The sequence below is a fragment of the Phyllostomus discolor genome, chromosome 15, assembly GCF_004126475.2.
Source record: "Phyllostomus discolor isolate MPI-MPIP mPhyDis1 chromosome 15, mPhyDis1.pri.v3, whole genome shotgun sequence".
NCBI classification, from domain to species: Eukaryota; Metazoa; Chordata; class Mammalia; order Chiroptera; family Phyllostomidae; genus Phyllostomus; species Phyllostomus discolor.
In genome coordinates this window covers 10,526,827-10,546,028 of record NC_040917.2, presented here as the reverse complement: position 1 = coordinate 10,546,028, position 19,202 = coordinate 10,526,827, and the positions used below count along the sequence as shown (strand labels likewise).

Sequence of the window (19,202 nt, the reverse complement as noted above, 5' to 3'; positions counted from 1 at the left end):
TTTTCATTTGAAGAACATGAATATCTGCAGCGAGCCAGTGGGGTGCCCCCTACACAGTGGCGATTTCCCGGGCACCGTCTTATTCAAAACCTGGCAGTCGAGCGTGGGAGACGCCGTGACGCTATTTCAGGGACAAGGAGCCTGAGACTCAAAGAGGTCCTTGAGGCCACACAGTAGAAGAATGAAGGAGAAAATCCGTATCCGGTTGACTTCAGAGTCTGCACCCTTTCCAAACCCCTCCCACTAGAAAAGGTACAAAATCATGGGACAGATCATCTTAAATTTATTTCCCAAGTTCAGTATCTCTTCCTCTTTCGAAAGCTTCCACAAAATGAGAATCTTGAAAGACACTAGAGTGTTAGGTCCTTGAAGGCAGAGAAGGGGACATCTTTCCTCTCCATACCCCAAGCCCAGCAGAGTGCCGGGCGCATCAGAGCGGCAGCTAACACTCACTGAGAACTACGTGCCGAGCACTGGGCTGAGAGGGTTTACAGATTCTATTTTCCTTGAATCTTGTGAAAACCCCAGGAGGTACTGTTGTTACCCAGCTCTCCAGTGAGGAAACAGAAACTTAAAGTGGTCAGATGACTTGCTTGGGGTCACACACCAATTTGTGGCAGGTCTGGGGTTCAAATGCACGTAAACACAGACATTGGACCTCCGCAGCTCTAACTTGAACCACACCGACTCTCACAGTGCAAATGCCCAGGGAAGACAAAACAGACAACCATCAATACCTCCCCTTCCTATTTATTTATGTTCATATACTCATTTACATTTATATATTTACATTTGCCTTAGGTCACACTTATATATTCAGTATATATTCATATTTATATATACATTCATTACATTATAGTGTTTATTATTTTTATTTCTATTTATTTCGAAGTATTTGATTCTAAATCTTTTAAAACTCAGAACATGCCCTGGCTGGCGTAGCTCAGTGGATTGAGCTCGGGCTGCGAACCAAAGTGTTGCAGGTTCGATTCCCAGCCAGGGTACATGCCTGGGTTGCAGGCCACGGCCCCCAGCAACCACACATTGATATTTCTCTCTTTCTCTCTCTCTCTCTCCCCCTCCCTTCCCTCTCTAAAAACAAACAAACAAACTCAGAACATATAAATTGTGGCCGTTTAAAATGGTTTCGGAGAAGAAGTTATTTAGAAACAACAGTCACGTGTTCTGTCCAACGCCGGGGAGAAGAACTGTAACTGGCAAGTTCGGGACTCTGTTCAGGGAACAGCAGTGCCAGGGACACAATGGGGTGCAGCGACCATCTCTGACAAAGGAAAGCAGGTCAGACTGTCCAGAGAAAACACAGCTACCACCACAGTGTCTTGACTCCAGTTCTTCGGAGGAGTTTTTTGACGTAGTTCTCTAAGTAAGAAACGTGGAACGTAGTCCGCACAAATCTAAAAATACAGAAGGCAGAGACGTTTCTGCAGTGGCCTTCTTTAAAAACACAAGTCCTCCATATAAGCTGAGATTACTGTTTAAACTTGGACTCTGTGAAGGCATGCCTGGGGAGAGAACGTCAGCATGGACTTGGAGGATGTGCTGTTGGCTTTTTAGTGTCTAATCGGATAGAGGGATGCAACTCTGAAAACTGGAGGACAGCCGGCATATCCCTTCGATTATCTCAGATCACAATGGTTGCAACGGAACAGCAGTGAGTAGGTGGCCAGTGTTGGAAATACAGGCAATTCCGAGCTGGCGAGGGAGGGGAAAAAATTTGCTCCACGGACCGGATGAGTAAACAGCCGAGTTCACATTCCATTGTGTAAACAAAGAGCCTGAATTATATTCTGTCAAACCAAGAGTAATCTTCTTCCATAATCTCCCACAGGAATTTCACGTGGTAGCAGGAAAACGATGAAAAATCTAGAATGTGCTGGTTAGAACTTTTAAAAATGCTTCGTTGATAGGCCTTTAATAGTCACTTTAATAGGAATATTTATGCTCACGTATATGTTAGAAATTCTAAGCTCCTGATCAACGTGTTTTTTCACTGCTAATTTAAATCTCTGATTTAGGGGGGCAAATGTTTGTTTTTCTCCTAGATCACGTAGCAGTGACAATTTTTATTCAATATTAGATGCGGATTTAGGTGGAATTTACAGAAGTAGCTCAGCTGAATTGCTTTTTTTTAAAAAGCCCTGTAAGAATGGCTATGTTCTAGCTGTTCTTGATACAATGGTGAAATGACAGTCCTCAGTTGCACAGACTTAGGACAGTAAAGATGATCTTCTCATGCGTGATGGCCAAAACCATTATAAAATCACATGTGACGGCAAAGTTCATATATTATTACAGGAAAATAGTGCTGGTTACTACAATGGACATTTTTCATGCCAATGTCCTTTTTTTATTTACCTTTACTACATTTTACTATTTACTATTACTATTTACTATTTCCACCTGCGTTAGGGTATTTTCCGAATCTCAGCAATTTTTATTTTACATGTAGGTCAGAAAAGTTTTTGATTATAGCTAGTGAGATATCAAATTAAGCATCGTTGGTTACTTACACTATGGTTTCTATTTTGACACCCCTCTGGCAAAGACAGTATGGATGAATAGCTGAGATCCTATGCTTTTAGAGAGATGTTTTTGGTGGGGAGTTCAAGGGCTTTTAGACGTAGGAATTAGTTTATACAGAGTTGATCATATTTCCTCCCTGTAAAACTCATAAAAGAGTAAAACAGAGCTATTTAGAGCACAAGGGCTTAGAATTATGTAAGAGGAAGAACGGCTTAATTAAGGAGGGAGATGCGGGAGATACGAGGCAGGAATGGGATCAAGGACAAACACACAATTAAGGGAGAACAGGGGTCACAATTTTTCCTCTGCCGGGTTATTCCTAATGGCACGAAAACATGTTGTTTATCCCAGCACTGAAACAGGAAAATTCCTTAGCCCACTTTCCCCTCCAGCCAGGCCTTTTCTGTGACCCTTGAGAAGTGCCAGGTCCTCAGAAGACGTGCCTATAGGCACCGTGCCTGCTTTCTCTGCTCCTCCCCCGTCCAGCGTCTAAGCACTGGCTAGAGACTGTGCTGGTGGGTGTCACTGGCTCCTCCAGGTCCCCCGATGCCAAGGTCAGCTCTCAGCTCTCATCCCCTTCACACAGGCAGGGGCAGCATTTGCCATGGTTCTTCCTCTGCGCCCGCCTCTCTGAAGCCCTTTCCCCACCTGGTCCGCTGGGCTGCCCCGTCTGGCCCCAGCATCCCCTGCTCTGCACTCATCCTCCTCCTCTCTCCTCTGGCTCACTCTGTTCCAACCACTCGGACCTCCCTTTAAACACTCCTTCCTCAGGCTCTGCACTCACCGCCCCCTGTCTGGAATATTCCACCTTTATACATCCGTTGGTTTATTCCCCAACTTCCGTTAGGTCCCTGCCGCACCTGACTTCTCGGAGAGACGCTTCCTGGTGACCTTATAGACGAGACACTGTCACCTCCTACAACTCTCTTCCCTTTGTCCCACTTTATTTTTATGTCGGGTCCCACGCCAGCACCCAGTGGATGGTTATTGTTAATCAGTTTCTCCTTACTGTAATGTAAGCTGCAGAGGCAAGGATTGGGTTTTGTTAATGAGATCTTTGCTATATAGTAGCTACTTAATACTTGTTGAGTGGCCTCAGCAAAGCATGTGTGTGATTTCATAAATTCACATCAAAGAATGCAGAGGTGGTGTTCGGGGTTGAAAGAGGGTGGAAGAAGGCACTCTGAGGAATGATTATAAATAAAAAGGAAAAGTTGGACGAAAGCAGTCTTGATTTTCCATTCCTCTCACGGGTCCCGGGATTTTTCTCAGAACAGCCGTTTCTTAGACAGTCTACCTTAGGTGGGAGAAAGCTGTTTTGTTTTTTTTCACAAAGATTTTGTTTAGTTATTTGTAGAGAGGGAAGGGAGGGAGAGAGAGAGAGAGAGAGAGAAACATCAATGTGCAGTTGCTAGGGGCCATGGCCTGCAATCCAGGTATGTACCCTGACTGGGAATCGAACCTGCAACACTTTGGTTCGCAGTCTGTGCTCAATCCACTGAGCTACGCCAGCCAGGGATGAAAGCTGGTTTTTTAAATAGCCCAGCTTGCAAAGTTTCTCTCAGAGCAACAAAGGTGAAGGGCATGGCCTTGCTGATACCGGGAACAGCGGAAAGAGTGATCTGCTGCGTTGACATGGCTTCAAGGAAGGCGTGGCTGAAATTCCGAAGGGTGCGGTCAGGGCTGAGTGGGAAGCTAAAGGAATCAAGGAACTCCAAAGGGATTCTAGAGCAATAAAAGACTTGGCAATGGAAAACCTGAGAGCATTTTCACAGATAACCCCAAACACCCGGACACCCAGACAAGGACCGGATTTATTTGTGTGGATCTAGGGAGGGTAGGATTCGGGCCAGTGAGTATAGGGTTCACTCGGCCAGATATCCGTTCATTCTCTAATCCTTTACCCAAAACCTTGGGGGCCCGATGGATTATGGAAATCAGAACTGTTCTCATTGCACACAGAAAATGGTATCTAGCACTACGGTAGGGTTGGACACAGCGTGCAGTAATCAAGCACGTTACAATTTGTGTTGTGAACGTGCGGACAGTCACACTGAGTGGGAAGGGAGAGACCACAGACAGCCCCGAGTGGGCTCAGGCTGCCACACACTTCGGAACCACTTTTGGGTTCAGAGGATTTTGGATCACCAAACTGTAGACATGCGGTTATGGCTCTGGACTATAAAAATAGAAATAAAACTGCATCTACTGTAATCATTTCCCCCAAGTTTGTGAAGCCCATTCAACTCCGGGACTACAGAAGTCATGAAATCCTCAGGCAGAAAATAGAAAATGGCCACGAACAATTGGGGATTTGGAAGTGAGCCCTTAATTGTTAGATTTTCTTTGATCAGCACGATTAGAAAACTGGTTTTGAATAACTACTCATGAATAGTACAATTTATACTTTATGAAGGTCAGAATGTTTTTGCCCCTTTTCACTGTGACCCACCAGCTTTCTGGTGATCATGTTCTCACCTCCATAAAGGTGAGCAGCTGTGCCTGGTCCTTGGTTCTTTCTGAATGTTTGGGACATGGCAGTAGGTCATCAGTGGGCAAGTGGTTGTGGATCCTTTTCTCTTTCTTTATTAATAATAAGCTTGCCTCAGAATAATGTCATGTTCACTTATACTTGTATTTGCATTTTTTTTCTGAATGGTTATGTGTGATTGGGAATAACTCTTCATCCATCCATCCACTCACCCACCCATCCATCCACCCATCCATCCACCCATCCATCCATCCATCCATCCATTCATGATATTAAAAAAATGCAGTCACACCTTCTTCTCTAATTTGCCATCAACACAATCCAGCCTCAAGTTCTCGTTGCAGTACTCTATTTCCTAGTTCATCTTGCCTTCGTAAAATAAAAACTTAGGAAAGTCAGAAGCTGTAGAAAATAAATCCATGGACAAGATCAGTGCAGAATTAAGAGTACTTCTGTTCTCAAAAACAAAACATGAATTTAAGGATACACGATTTCCCATGTCTAGACTGACTTTTATAGTGGAAGTTTCTTGAGTTATCTGCGAGCATCTTAAATTCTCTTAACTGATGAAATACACTTTTTTCCAACTATTTCTCATCTTATTTACCTCCCCCACAAACTTGGAACACTTTAAAGTGGCCAAATGGAATTTTATCAAACTTTCCAAAAATGTTCACCCCTAGGCCATAGGAATTTGAACAAAGAGGTTAATTTTTAAAAATAATTCCATCTCATAAAATTCAGAACTACTGTAAATATGCTTTTATTTCTGATGTGCTTTATTTTTTTGTAGAATATGGATTATGTACATTTATAATCATAATTAGAATATTTTAAAGATGAGAGTTAGCGCTCCTACTTTCTCCCCTTTTCCTCATCCAACAAACCTTCGAGACGGCTCTCCATACACTTTTGTGACAAATTAAAGCTTAAAGGACTGGCAATTCTCCCATGCAAACTTCTACTTCTGGCGATTTTAAATTCCAAATGAATGTCTCTGATTCTGACACCAATTCCCACATGTGTTTTTCCCACACCACCAAACAATTAACCTGATTCTGGCATCATCTGGTGGGAGACGGCATCAGATCCCCCAGGCTCGGGGCTCAGTCCCACACGATGCCCCAGCTCACTTAAGACTCCAACTGCAAGCCAAGGTTGTCACCTGATCAGCTGGCTAGAGCTAGGAGGTTCCAATGACACCCTCCTCAAGTTTGATTACCTTGGTAGAATGGCTCACAGGACTCCAGCAGCTTACTTACTGGATCACTAGTTTATTATAAGAGGACATAACCCAGGGACAGACAGCCAGAAGAGATGCACAGGGCCAGGTCAGTGGGAAGGGGTACGGGGCTCCCATGCCCTCTGAGTGCACCACTCTCCCCGAATCTCCATGTGTCCACAGTCTGGAAGTTCCTTGAACCCCATTCTTTGGGTTTTTATTTTTATGTTTTATGGAGGCTTCCCTACATGGCCAAGACCAATTGAATCTTCGGTCACTGGGGATTGGCCCAGAACCTCGCTCCTCCTCAGGGATCAGGACATTGGGACCGGAAGTTCCCATCTCCTCATCACAGTGCTGGTCCCACTGGCCCACCGTAAGGTGACCTAGAGGCTTTTAGAAGTCCCCTCATTAAGATAAGCAAATGCACCTTTGCTGCTCTTTCACTGAGGAAGGGTTTTAGGAGCTCTGTGCCGGGAGTGAGATCAAAGACCAAATGTCTATTTTCTCATGACAAACCACAATATCACACTGCCTACATGGTCTAAGTATCAATACATTCTTTTGAGAAACAGCAAATATCTATATAATTTAACCTAACTTTAAGTTTTATCCTTTTTCAAAGTGATGGTATATGCAGACCACCTTTGATGCTCCTACCATAAAACAACAGTGAAATTTTAACAGGGCTTAAATGTAAAAGGCTAATTCATTAATATGCCTATCGGTTATTTTATTTATTAAAAAACAACAACAACGTGGCCCTTGTCTCATGTCTCCCTATTGGGCTCTACACAAGCTTAGGATGAGATATGAAATCACGTGTCCTTTCTTCTTCTACTGCCCCAGGGCCCCAGTGTGGTGGAGACGAGGGTTGTCTTCAGGTTGATGGAACCAGGGGGCAGGGCCTTCTCAGCGAGCAAGCCAGCAGACCTCTCTAATGCCGAATCCTTCCTTCCTCTCCCAGTTTTCAATCACCTCATCCCCCAGATCATGTCCAGACCCACTCCAGGGCCAGAAGAACCTGATGAAGCCCATCAGGTGATGGTGGTGACTTCACGACCTTGGTTGATTCTGCTCAAAGTCAAACAATCACAATCTCCACGGACACCACCAAAATTCTGTCCTCATCAACACTAGTGCTTTCTGAAAACGACTAGGGACTTCCTTTTAAAAAGCCAGAAAGCTTGGATCTGCCTAATTCTCCAAAGGATAGGGCAAGCCTACTGTCTGAGGGCAGGCTAGCACAAGGACCCCTTCCTTCTCCTCTGAGCCTTGGTTTGCACGTGGCCGGGCTGGCTAATCCTGTGCGATGCAGGAGGCAATGGCGGACGTAGCTCCCGCAGGAAGAGGACAGCACGCCCTTTTTGCGAACACAGGCATGGCGGTGCCTTTCAGTGTGACCCTCACTCTGTAAGACACAGCTATCCGGACAGGACTTTATATAGCTCAGCATCAAGTTTTAAATCATTCAAGGGAGGAATCTGTAAGGAGACATACCAGCCTTTCTCCAGAGAGAGATCAATGAGCTGTGGAGACAAGTTGGCCAGGAACACTGCCTTTGATCTAGATACGGAGTGTGACACTCGGTGCCAGTCTAAGGGGCACACTTTGTAATCAATTGGAGGGGGAGCATGGCCAGGGCTATGCGGGACAAAATAGAGACAAAGCTGATGGATTATTTAGAGAATGTTTAACATTGCACAACAAGATAAAATGACAGATGAAGTTGATTAAGTCAAGTTTTCAAACTTTAGAAAGATATTCAGAGTATCAGGGATCCTAAGTATTCTGTTACAGTCTCCTACTCAGAAAACAAATGCATGATAAGTCAAAATGCAATAAAATAAAATTAAAATGCTCAGAGGATTCACATAAGGCAATATTCAAAAAGAGTGAGCAGACAAACCTCTGGTGTATCTACATATTAATAATGTTATATAGCTATAATTAGAAAGCCTGAATTGCAAAAAGAGTCTTACATCATTTTAGGAATTATATTAGGTATAATGTGATTTTCTTTTTTGGGCTCTGCCATGCCTTTACTATTAAAATTTGCAAAATCACAGCTCCTAACACTCGAAGAGTATTAAAACTTGAAATGATTTTTATAATATGCATTTGAGAAATATTATGCATACATAATTTAAATGATGATGATGACAATAATTTAAAGGTCATTTCAAGGAGGAATAAATTGTAAACAGTTTTCCCTATAAACAAAAAAACCCAAGCCCCAGGAAACTAAGTTGCCTTGATAGTTATTCAACTGATGGACACGCATTTACTGGAATCCAGTATCAAAGACCACACCGTAATTCTTCAGCATGGTTAATCTTCATTGAACTAATCTTATTATACACTAGGAAGCACCACATAAAAAGTTTATCTCTATTACTGTCTGCCTCAAAAAACAAAGTCTCCTTTCCATAGGTTCAAAATTCCTCTCATGACCATATTTCAAGTTTCTAAGTCTGACTAAGTTTATGACCAGCAGAGGAAACTCCCAAGCAGCAGCTCAGAAGCCTGTGGAGTAGGGTCCTGAGCGAGCACCCAGAAAGGCAAGGAGGGGCTGGGGACCCCAAAGCCAGGTGGGACATTCTGGGGAGAGGATGGATGGGTTTATTCAACAGAGGAAAAACGTGGAGCTTTACCCCATAGCAACTGCGGTCAAATTTCTTTCCCTTGCATTTTATTTGTGTTGACCATTATTACATTCACTCTTCTAAGCATTTATCTCTTCTCCATTAGAAACACAACTTAAGAAAACTTGGACAATCCGATTAGGTTTGAAAGATGTTTATTTCGCAACAGATGAAGTTCCGTAGTGTTTGTAACACGACTGACTTCTGCTTTCCTGAACCGGGTTCACACAGGGAAGGCGCTGACTCATGTCATCCTGCAGAGCCGGCTGCTCGAATTGACCAGCTCTCCAAACCCACGGAGGTCTCTCTGACTGTGGAAGAAGTGCAATTTCTTTTTCTTTTTCTTTCTTTTCTTTTTTATTTTTTTTTTACAGTTTTTGCCAGCAGATCTCTCTCTCAGATTTTGATTTAGTGAATATTCATGCTGGTGGGGAAGAGATTCACTACGCTTGAGCAAAGCTATCGGAGCACAGGGGACAAGTCGGGGGCGTGCGAGGCAGGAGCACAGGGAACCGGGCAGGATTTCGAAGCCATGGACAGTCTCACCAGGTGACTAAATGGGGTCAGTACACCCAGGTGTGGCCCTCTGTGGTCTCAGAACCCTAATGTGAGAACTCTCCTTTTTTTTTTAAATAGCTCTATTGAGATGTTGTTCTCATACTATAAAATATGTCCATTGAAAGAGGACGATTCCAGTTTTAAAAAATATTGCCACAGGGTTGTGCCACCATCTAATTTGAGAACATGCCATTCTCCCCAAAAGAAGCTTCGTTAGTAGTCACTCCCCTCTCCCCCCACCTCCTAACAAGGGTTAGATGTGCATTGACGTGGGGGCAAAGGATGTACTTTTGGATCCTATACATAGGGGTGGGCAAAAGTAGGTTTACAGTGGTGAGTACCTGAAGCACGGAGTTTTACTCTTGTATTATGTATTTTTCCATACGAACAACTGTAAACCTACTTTTGCCCACCAAGTATCTGCCAATTCTGGACATTCATATAAATCAAATCATTCAACATATAGTCCTTTGTGACTGTCTTCTTTCACTTAGCCTAATATTTTCAAGGTTCATCTATGTTATAGTACATATTAGAGCTATATTCCTTTTTATTACCAAATACTCTTCCACTGTATGGATATGCCTTATTTCGTTTATCCACCATCCTTTGATGGACATTGCATTGCTCCCAGTGTTTCGGGTATTATGAATAATGCCGCTGTGAACGCATGCGCACAAGTGTTTGTGTGGACGTGTGTTTTCCCGATGCTTTGGTATGTATCTAGGAGGGAATTGCTGGGCCCCCTGGTATAATACACTGTGTACAGTCCCAAGCACTTAATGACAATGATAAACAATTACATCAGTGATTCATGCATTTACTGTACTGTACCTTTTATCGCTATTTCACAGTGTACTCTCTCCACCTACAGAAAAGCAGTTTGCGGTAAACATCATGCTGTGTGTGCTACGTGGCCAACAGCCACACGCTCTCCTGTTTACTGCATCTCTGGATGGCATTGTTGTCTCTCTGCTTGAATTAATCTCGTGTTGTTTTGTATACTAACATGCTGTGCAGGGTTGTAACCTAGGGGCAACGGGCCATACCGTGTAGCACAGATGTGCTGTAGGCTACACCATCTATAAGTATAAGTGGTAGTGTTCGCGATGTTGGCATAATGACGAAATCACCTAACAATGCATTTCTCAGAACATTACCCACCATTCCACGGTGCGGTGCATGACGTACAGGCATCCTAGTGGGTGTGTAATATATCTCACTGTGGTTAGATTTGCATTTACCTGGTAGCTAATGATGTGGAGCATCAGTTCAGGTGCTTAGTGGCCATTCTACTTCCTTTCTTAGGACCACACTCTAACCCCCCACCCCAAGACACACCAACACTACCTTGTTCTCTTTTTATATCCTACATTGAAATGCACATCCTTAACCTGCCTCAGGACCATTCTCCTTTCCTGGTTCCCTCCACGTACCCCCAGCGGCCAATGCACGTACACACTCAGCACAAGCTTTCACGAACGATCCCTTCTAAAATTGAATGTGATGCCTTATCACAGTGGCTTCTAAATCTTAACCAGACTTCAGCAGGCAAAACCAAGTGAGCTAATTGTTCTTGTCAAATGCAATAACTACCGACGTGTCTTTGTCTAATGTTTGCCATTACCTGGGATCCCACGTTTTTTTAAGTGCAGAAAAAAACATGTTTCGTTTCTCTAAAGCTTCTCTCCCATGGATGGCAGGAGGGGCGCTGTCTGAGGGTGGGGTCCCGAACAGAGCGGGAGGAAGGATTCTCGGCTGGTGGAATTCCTCCGCCCAAGGGCTCAGAGTTGGCATGGAGAATCTGAGATGGAAATGTACTGCGGGGAGCCTCTGACTTGGTACGTTTTTCACTCTCTTAGAAATCCAGGCTGTAGCGGAAGCCCACACAAACCTAAGAATTTGTTCATTTGGCATTACACAAATTAGACAGATCTGGTCCTCCTCCTCTGACTGATCATAACCATTCCACTCTTTGATCTTATCCTAAAGAAACCTAACTTCACTGCTTAAAAGTAACATTTTGCTTACAAAGGGACAGCATGTATAGGAACTTGTTTCCAGCCCATACAAGCTACCTACTGTTATGTTTCGAGAGGTAATTTTAAATATCTTCACTCTGTGGAGTTTATTTTGATGCAAAACAGTTCTGCTATAAACTTTTCTAAGATACCAAAGAACATTTTCAGCAAATGCTCAAGGGACATTAATAGCTGCTCAGGTGCCTCTACAAGCCTCTGCAAACTCACTAGAAAGTGCAACAGTGGTTATATGCTTTCCAAAGTCAAAGGACCTTTGGACTGGCTGTTTTCTTGGCTCTTGGTTCAGATTCTCCTTTGGGGAGCTTGAACCAGAACCTGTAAGGGGGAGTTTCTTTTATTTTAAAGATAAAGCTTTGGAGAAAGGATTTTTCCAGAGTTTAAAGAACATCTCTTGGAACATGGCAAGATAGAGATATAAATGCAAGAATCTTTTCCACCTAATTTAAACTTTAGGATATTATATAATTCTTGGAGAACATCAGTTGTAGAAAAGTGAATTTCCTGATATCCAGAGTTTCCAATCTTTCCCTAACCTTGGCTTTTTGGGTGAAGAAAGGGGGAGTTTGTGTTCTTGATCTAACATGCTGGTTAACATGAGCTTTCGGGACCTGAGTTGAGACTTAGAATTTTCTGACCTCCGGACCTGGCCCAGCCAGGGCCAGTGAACAGCACATTTCTGTACGTCTGCCTCCAACGTATACACCCAACACACCCACTTCCGGTCCTCCCTGCTGCCTCTGCCCCAGTCCAAAGCCTCTCGTCTCTCACTTGGGCTACCGCAGTGGGTTCCTAACTCGTTCCTCAACACCACTACCACTCCCTTGGGCCAACTTGGGCCAACCATCTTTTCATTACATGAATCACATTAGGTTATTCCCTTAAAAAAAACAACCTTTGATGACTTTCAACTGCATGCACAATAAAAGTCAATTTCTTACCATGACCTACAGGGGCCTGAATGATCAGGGGCCTGCCTTTTCCATCAAACTCATCTCATGACCATCACCTTCCTTGCGTGCATGCAATCTTTTCTACCACGTTGTCTTGGACTTCCTACGTCTCTGCCTACCAGGCTCATTGTATCCCTTCGGTCCCTCGCCACCCGGTTCTGCTGAATTCTTTAGGTGTCAACGCAAATGTTGTTACCCCTTCAGAAAGCCACTCTCTGACCACCCACTGCAAATTAACCTCTTCTGCTTTTTTCCCCTGCAAATATGGCTCACTGTTTATTTTTGTCATAGTACTAATTTCAACTCATAATTTAAAACTGTGTTTACTTTTTTATTGTCTGCTTCTCTCACTAGGGAGTAAGATCCACATGGCCAGGAAATGTGCCTGTCACACAGTAGCACATTAACAGTTGTTGAATGAGCTAGTAAATGATTACCTGTTATGCCTTAATGCATATTAATTACACCTTTAGTAAATGCAGTCACTTTCCCTACACATTCTCAGACTCCAGTCGCCACTATTCTATCTTGTGTGTCAACTCCCTTGCCGAAGCTTTCCCTACCAGAAGTTGGAACTAGCAAAAGGATTTTTTTCAGGGTCCCTTCTCCAGAAATTGATGCCTGAAGTAAAGAGGCAAGTGGATGGCCAAATGAATTGACTGATGCAATGCAACAAAGCTAAGTCACGGGGCATGAGGCAACCCTCACTTAGGGGCCCAACAAACACACTGTCACATGATAAAGCTTCTTCCCTTATTTCTGTTCTTTGGATTTATTTGCAGTTGCTTTGAAAGCGGCCACTTCTTCTACTTCCTCCTCCTCGGACAACACCATGTGAAATCTGAATTTCCAACTCAGTGGAATACAAATTGTGGAAACAGAAAGGCTCCCGTGACAAGTGGTGATCTCCAAATTCATGCATAACCTCCCGACGCCAAGCATTCAGATTCTTTTCCTCTAATTACAGATTTCAGCTGGGCTGAAACCAGACTTGATTGCCACATGTTTGTGCAATTAAATAGAAGAGCAGCTATCCTTTCTCCTGGTTCATCAAAGACTACCTGTCTCAAAGTAAAACAAACCAGCAAATTAAGTTAGACATCACTTTAAACATAACTCTTACGGATGTCACAATTGATCTATTAAATTCAAATGTCTTCAGCCAACACAGAAATGAAATCGTGGTAGACCACACTACACCCAACGGGGCTTGAGTCTCCGTTGCCAGAGCCAGATTTTCTGGTCTAGAATGCCCTTATCTGTCGGGATTGCTTGTGAAAATCCTCTTCTAGCTCCAAGCTCCTTGTCAGAGTTTCTCCGGGCGGGATCCGTCATCCCCCAGCCCCAGTTTCCCCCACTGCACATTACACCGTATCAGCGCTAGAGCCTTAGTTTAAGGAGACACAACCTTCATCGAATAAACTTGAGTGTCCCCTGTGCCTAGTAAACACCCCACATGGAAGGAGACTATAATTACAAATAACTTTATGCAGTTATATAGCCAAAGGCTCTGCCTGGATACCGAGTTCAGCTTGCAAGAGAGCAAAAGTGAGAAGCTGCTCTGGGTTCCCACTGTCTTCTCCCGGGGCCATAATCCTTTCAATGGGATCAAAAACCACGTGTATGCTCAATCAATCTGTGCTCTTTGACTCTGAGTGATATGGCTCTTGCTGTCCCAGCTCCAAGGGGCCTCATTAGTGGCCAACGTCTTCCTGAAAGGAAGAGATGAGGCCTGTCCATTCCCTTCCCCGCTGGCAGAGTAAATGTTAGTCTATCCCGCTGCCTTCTGGAGGTAGTCAAGCTGAAATTTGTTTAAAAAATTATTTTTCCACCCTGGCTGGCGTAGCTCAGTGGTGTAGTTCGTGGGCTGTGAACCGAAGTGTCGCAGGTTCGATTCCTAGTCAGGGCACATGCCTGGGTTCCAGGCCCAGCAACCACACATTGATATTTCTTTCTCTCTCTCTCTCTCTCTCTCTCTCCCCGCCCTCCCTTCCCTCTCTAAAAATAAATAAATAAAATCTTTTATTTTTCCTATGTTCTGTGCTGCTCAGTGATAACAAGTCTGCATTTGTTTTGGTATGATTTCTTATTAACAATTGAAAATGCCTGGTTCCAAGTATATGGGAAAAAATGTCTTTTCTGATTCGTGTAAAAAACAAAGGGTCAGTTGTCTAAAGCACCAAAACAGGAGTTCCTTCCTAGAGTATAATAAAAAAATAATAGGGGGAAATAGCCTGCTTTAACGTTTTCCAACAAAAGTTTATCCTCAGAATCAGAATCAAGACATTTTACCGAACCGAGAAAGGAACTCAGTCACAACAATACCTTGTATTTCCAGAATATGTTCCTACGATACTTAACGTGCCTGATCACACTATGTTATGTCATCTTGGGGGCAGGTAGTCATGGCCAGGGTATCATTTATGTCAAATGATGGGGAACAGCCAGTGAGCATCTAGCATGTAGACAGTGCTTTTACTCCAGCAACAACACTGCAAGACAGGTATTCCTAGCTCCATTTCGCAGGTTAGGAAGTGTGACTTTTCATGACTATAGCTAGTAAGTAGAAGACGTAACTCAACAATCCTCATGTTTTTCAAACCACATCAATTAGCAAGACAGCCTGCCTTTTCAACATAGAAGTATACAAATTCACCATTTCAGGAAATATATCTACTCAGCCATATGGATCATTAGGACAAAGCCAGAAAATACATTACTATCATTTTATAACCAGACACCAATTAGCAACAATGGGGTAAGAAAAATGCATGCAATATTTAAAACTTTAAATACCTTATTCAATGAAAAATTCCAAATTAGAGCAAGGAAAACTTAATTAGGGAAATTTCAACCACACCATTCAACCATCGGGTTACTTTTAAAGGCTTAATAAGTCAGGGGTAGTAGATTATTGTTTACTTTTTATAGAAAAGTGCTTTTCCCTAACTCCAACGATTCTGCTGGGAAGGGAGCTGTCAATCAGGATGACTGGCCCCTCTGGCGCAGAATCCGGACTATCAGCTGCTCAGCTAACCACGGTGCCCGTGCCTTAGGCCGCCGTGGATCCGCAGATGGGTGCAACTCATCTGAAGTGACTTCCTGGCATTTTCTAGATGGTGAAGTGTGTTCTCTCCTTCTGGGTTGTGAGAGTGGAAGCCAGGGCTGTGACCGATGGCCAAGGGTCCACCCTTGAAAGGAACAGCCTGGCTTGGAGATTAAGCTACACTACAGAGGACAGCAGGGAGGGGGGAGAGAGGAGGAGAGAGAGGAAGAGCAGAGGGGGGAAAGGAGGAGGAGGAGGAGTGAGGACATCCAAAAAGACAGACAGTGAGGGAGAAATGCAGACACGCAGCTGACTACCCTTACAGCCTGCAGCCAGAGCCTGTGCTCGGGCAGGTTCCAAGTAAATAATCATAATTTTATTATTTAATAATAATCAAACGATCATTTAGTACAACGGTAATTCAATAATAAACTTGCTATGCCAAAAAAACCCAAAAACCCCACTTTCACTACTTTACTAATCTGAGTTCTAATTTCCACATCTGTTAGATACAATGATGCAACCAGTCCAATCAGCAAATGTTTACGGAGACACTAAGAAGGGAGAGGCACCGTGGCTTAGCGCTGTAACAACTGTACCAGAAGGGAAGACATTGGGAAATAAAGATCAAGGCAAATGTCAAATGTTAAGTTATGGTATCACATAAAAACAGACACGTCACTAGGCAATACGGGAGTAACCAGTAACACAGTATGCGGAGAGTAAGTACTGCAGGGACACAGAGGAGGGGACAGGCGCACTGGGAAACAGCGTGCTATTCTAAGTGACTGCAGGGTCCGGCAGAAGTAAGGCCTGCCTGAGTGTGGCCGATAGGCTAACAACATGGGTGTAATCATTTACAGTTTCAGTTTGAACATTTCACCTGAAATGTCACATGGTGTGCTTGAGTGTGATGTTGTTATGTGACAGAATGACATGCTTACGATTTTGTAATAAAAAAGCAGTGATATTTGTGCCGGATCCTTACATTTCTACTTCTGGTTCTACTCACACAAACAGTGACTATCCCAGAGGGTTAACCCTCCTCACTGACCACACCCTTAACGGGCCACACCCATGCTCCCCACCACGGTCCCAGGCCACTGGATGCATTCCTGTCTGACGTAAAGCGTGCACTAAGCAAGGTCGCTCCATGGGTGTGCACACATGCAATCACACAGGGCCCCACTCTCAGAAGGGCTTTACACGCTGTTGAATGACTTGCCATGTTGAAACTGTTACCAATTTTTGAACAAGGGGCCCAGCATTTCCACTTTGCTCCGTTCCCTGGAAACTGTACAGCTGGCTTTGCATGAAGGAAAGGGACCGTGGTTTTCTGCAAACGATTCCGACTGGCGGTCTTGCTCTTCCAAGCGGCCTATTTGCCCGGAGACATGATGTATTTCGGACGTCAAAGGGCAAAGGAGCGCACTCTCACCTTCCGCGTGTTCCTCCTTAGCCCTTTGTTGAAACGAACTGATTTAGAAGAACGAGAAGTCTGCAGTGGAGAGTGCGTGGAATCTGCCAGCGCACGGCTCTGCCAGAATGGAAGGCAAGCCAGCAAGTGTGACTCAAAAGGCCCGTAGTATATTTTATTTCTAGGACATGACAGCACAGGGTAAAGTACAAAAGAAGGGGGAGGTGTTTGTTTGATGTTATGAGATACTTCGAGAGTGAAGAAAAGCAAGTTCTGGTCATGTCGAATGCACAAAATATCGATGTGAGATTGTTATCGCTAGTGTTACGCACAGACATAACTGCCTCACGGGGCCTGTGCCCCTGAACTAGTCAGTTTCCACATTTCCTCCAAGGTGGCATCTCAGCTGCTATGTGCTGGCATGCGCAGTCACAGAGATTAGAGTGTCGACCTGTGTTCCCGTCCCAGGACCCCTGGGGTCTCCCCCGCATGATGCCAGCCTTCTGCGCCATGCACTCTCCTGATCAGAACAGCCACTCCCAATGACAGGTTCATCGGCCTCCCCTTGATGCCTAATTTCTCACCACCTTCACCCTCAGACTCGAATCCCAAATATTGTGACTGTGTAAGGGGAACATATGAATCTTTCGGTTTTGTACCTTCGTGTGAATGCTTTTCAGGCCCTTTTCTGGGAGGACAAGTTTAGGCTAGAGAGGAAGAGAGGCTCATGGGAATCCAGTGAGGGTCATGAATGAAAGTCGTATGGGATGTGCCGAGAAAAAAAAGCTTCCTTCTTATAATTTTCTAAACTGAGCAAGCCTTGCTTGGTAAAAAATTGATAACCTACAGCTAGGTCTGAAGTAAATGAACAATTCAAGTGTGCTTATTTTTAAGCAATTCTCTGTTCTATCTTACCTGCCTTGGTTGACTTTTAACTGACATGATCTTTCACGTTCACCTCTACGGTGCATTTTCAAGTAGAATAAGCTCATAATCTCTAGGGAGGATGTTTCCAATGTTTTCCTCCTTTTCAAACTGCTCTGCTTTTCCATCTACACCCACAGAGGCAAAGCTTCTATGATAAAGTTGTGGGGTCTGAGTAATTCCATCAGTTAGCACAAGGCAGGCCGAGTGTGCACGGTCCACAGATCTTAGCAATTAATTCCACCTGATTTAAGGATACACCAGCATCGGCTGGCAAATGCAAATGGAGTGGATGATCTGGTTTTGCATACAAGCAAGACCAAAATGAAGATAATCAGCAGAACACTGTGGAATGCAGTGTCAGGGTGAGCCAAGTCTCTTAGGATGGACATTTTCTAAAGATCTAAGGCAAAGTCATTGCCAACGCGAAGATGCTGGAAAGTAGACTAAGTGGTTTCAATATCAGTGTTCGGTTTACAGTGTAGATTATGTTTCCTTTCCATTTTCCTACTAGAACCAGCCATTTGGGAATGCTGTCCTGGGAGGGGGAGCTTCCTTCCCGAATGAGCATGTAATACGCTTCTATGGAACTGCATAATCACAGCGACAGGGACTCTAGCTCAATGCTTAAGAGGAGACATTTCCCTTCGTTCCTGAAAAGATTTTGCTTTAGGAACTGTGATATAATTCGACAAGAATCTTGAAAGCTCTTTAAAAAAAATATATTGTTCATCTGTTTCTCGGTAACATCTGGAAGAAACTCTTACACAAACAGTGAAATTTTGACACTATCCCGCGAACTGAGCAAAAACCAGACCAAACTGATTCTTCTTACCTTTCTATTCTCCGCTGTGGGTCTCTGGAGGCGAGTGGGCTTATCACCTCCCCAGGGTTGCTCCACTCCTGTTACACGGTCTGCTTTTGTCTTGTTTCCTCATCAGAAAAGTTGTTTTACCAGACGGTTGTCCTGGCAAACCATCACCCCGCCGTTCTTGGTAGCACCACAGCCTCTGTGCCGATGCTCTTACCCAAACTCTGAGTTCTGCCAAGTCTCAGCACCCCCTTAGACCCGGTACCCCAGGTCGAGGCCCAGCTAATTGTCCGTTCAGGCTATAAAAGTTGGCAACCCTCGTGGTATCACACCTAATAAAACACCCGTCTCAAAATGCCATCGTACAAATGCAAAAAGCCTACCTCTCTTGCAGAATGAGTTTGTTCTCTTTCTTCCAAAAGTCTTTAAAGTCCGAGCTGAATTCATGCCAGATACTGAAAAAAACATTCGGGGACACCTCCTTCTCTCCAATTTTTGGTTTCATGAAGAAATAGGCTGTGGTCTCCAGAAAGCTGTCAAAGCACACACAGA

At 44.0% G+C, this 19,202-nt stretch overlaps 1 protein-coding gene across 1 annotated transcript in view; it reads right to left on the bottom strand.

Moving 5' to 3' along the window:
• Positions 1–19,202, bottom strand: part of FMN2 (formin 2) — a 272,338-nt gene that overhangs the window by 12,935 nt on the left and 240,201 nt on the right. Inside the window, 1 exon segment of the mRNA XM_036016163.1 lies at positions 19,034–19,183. Within this exon segment, the coding sequence (XP_035872056.1) occupies positions 19,034–19,183 (150 nt within the window).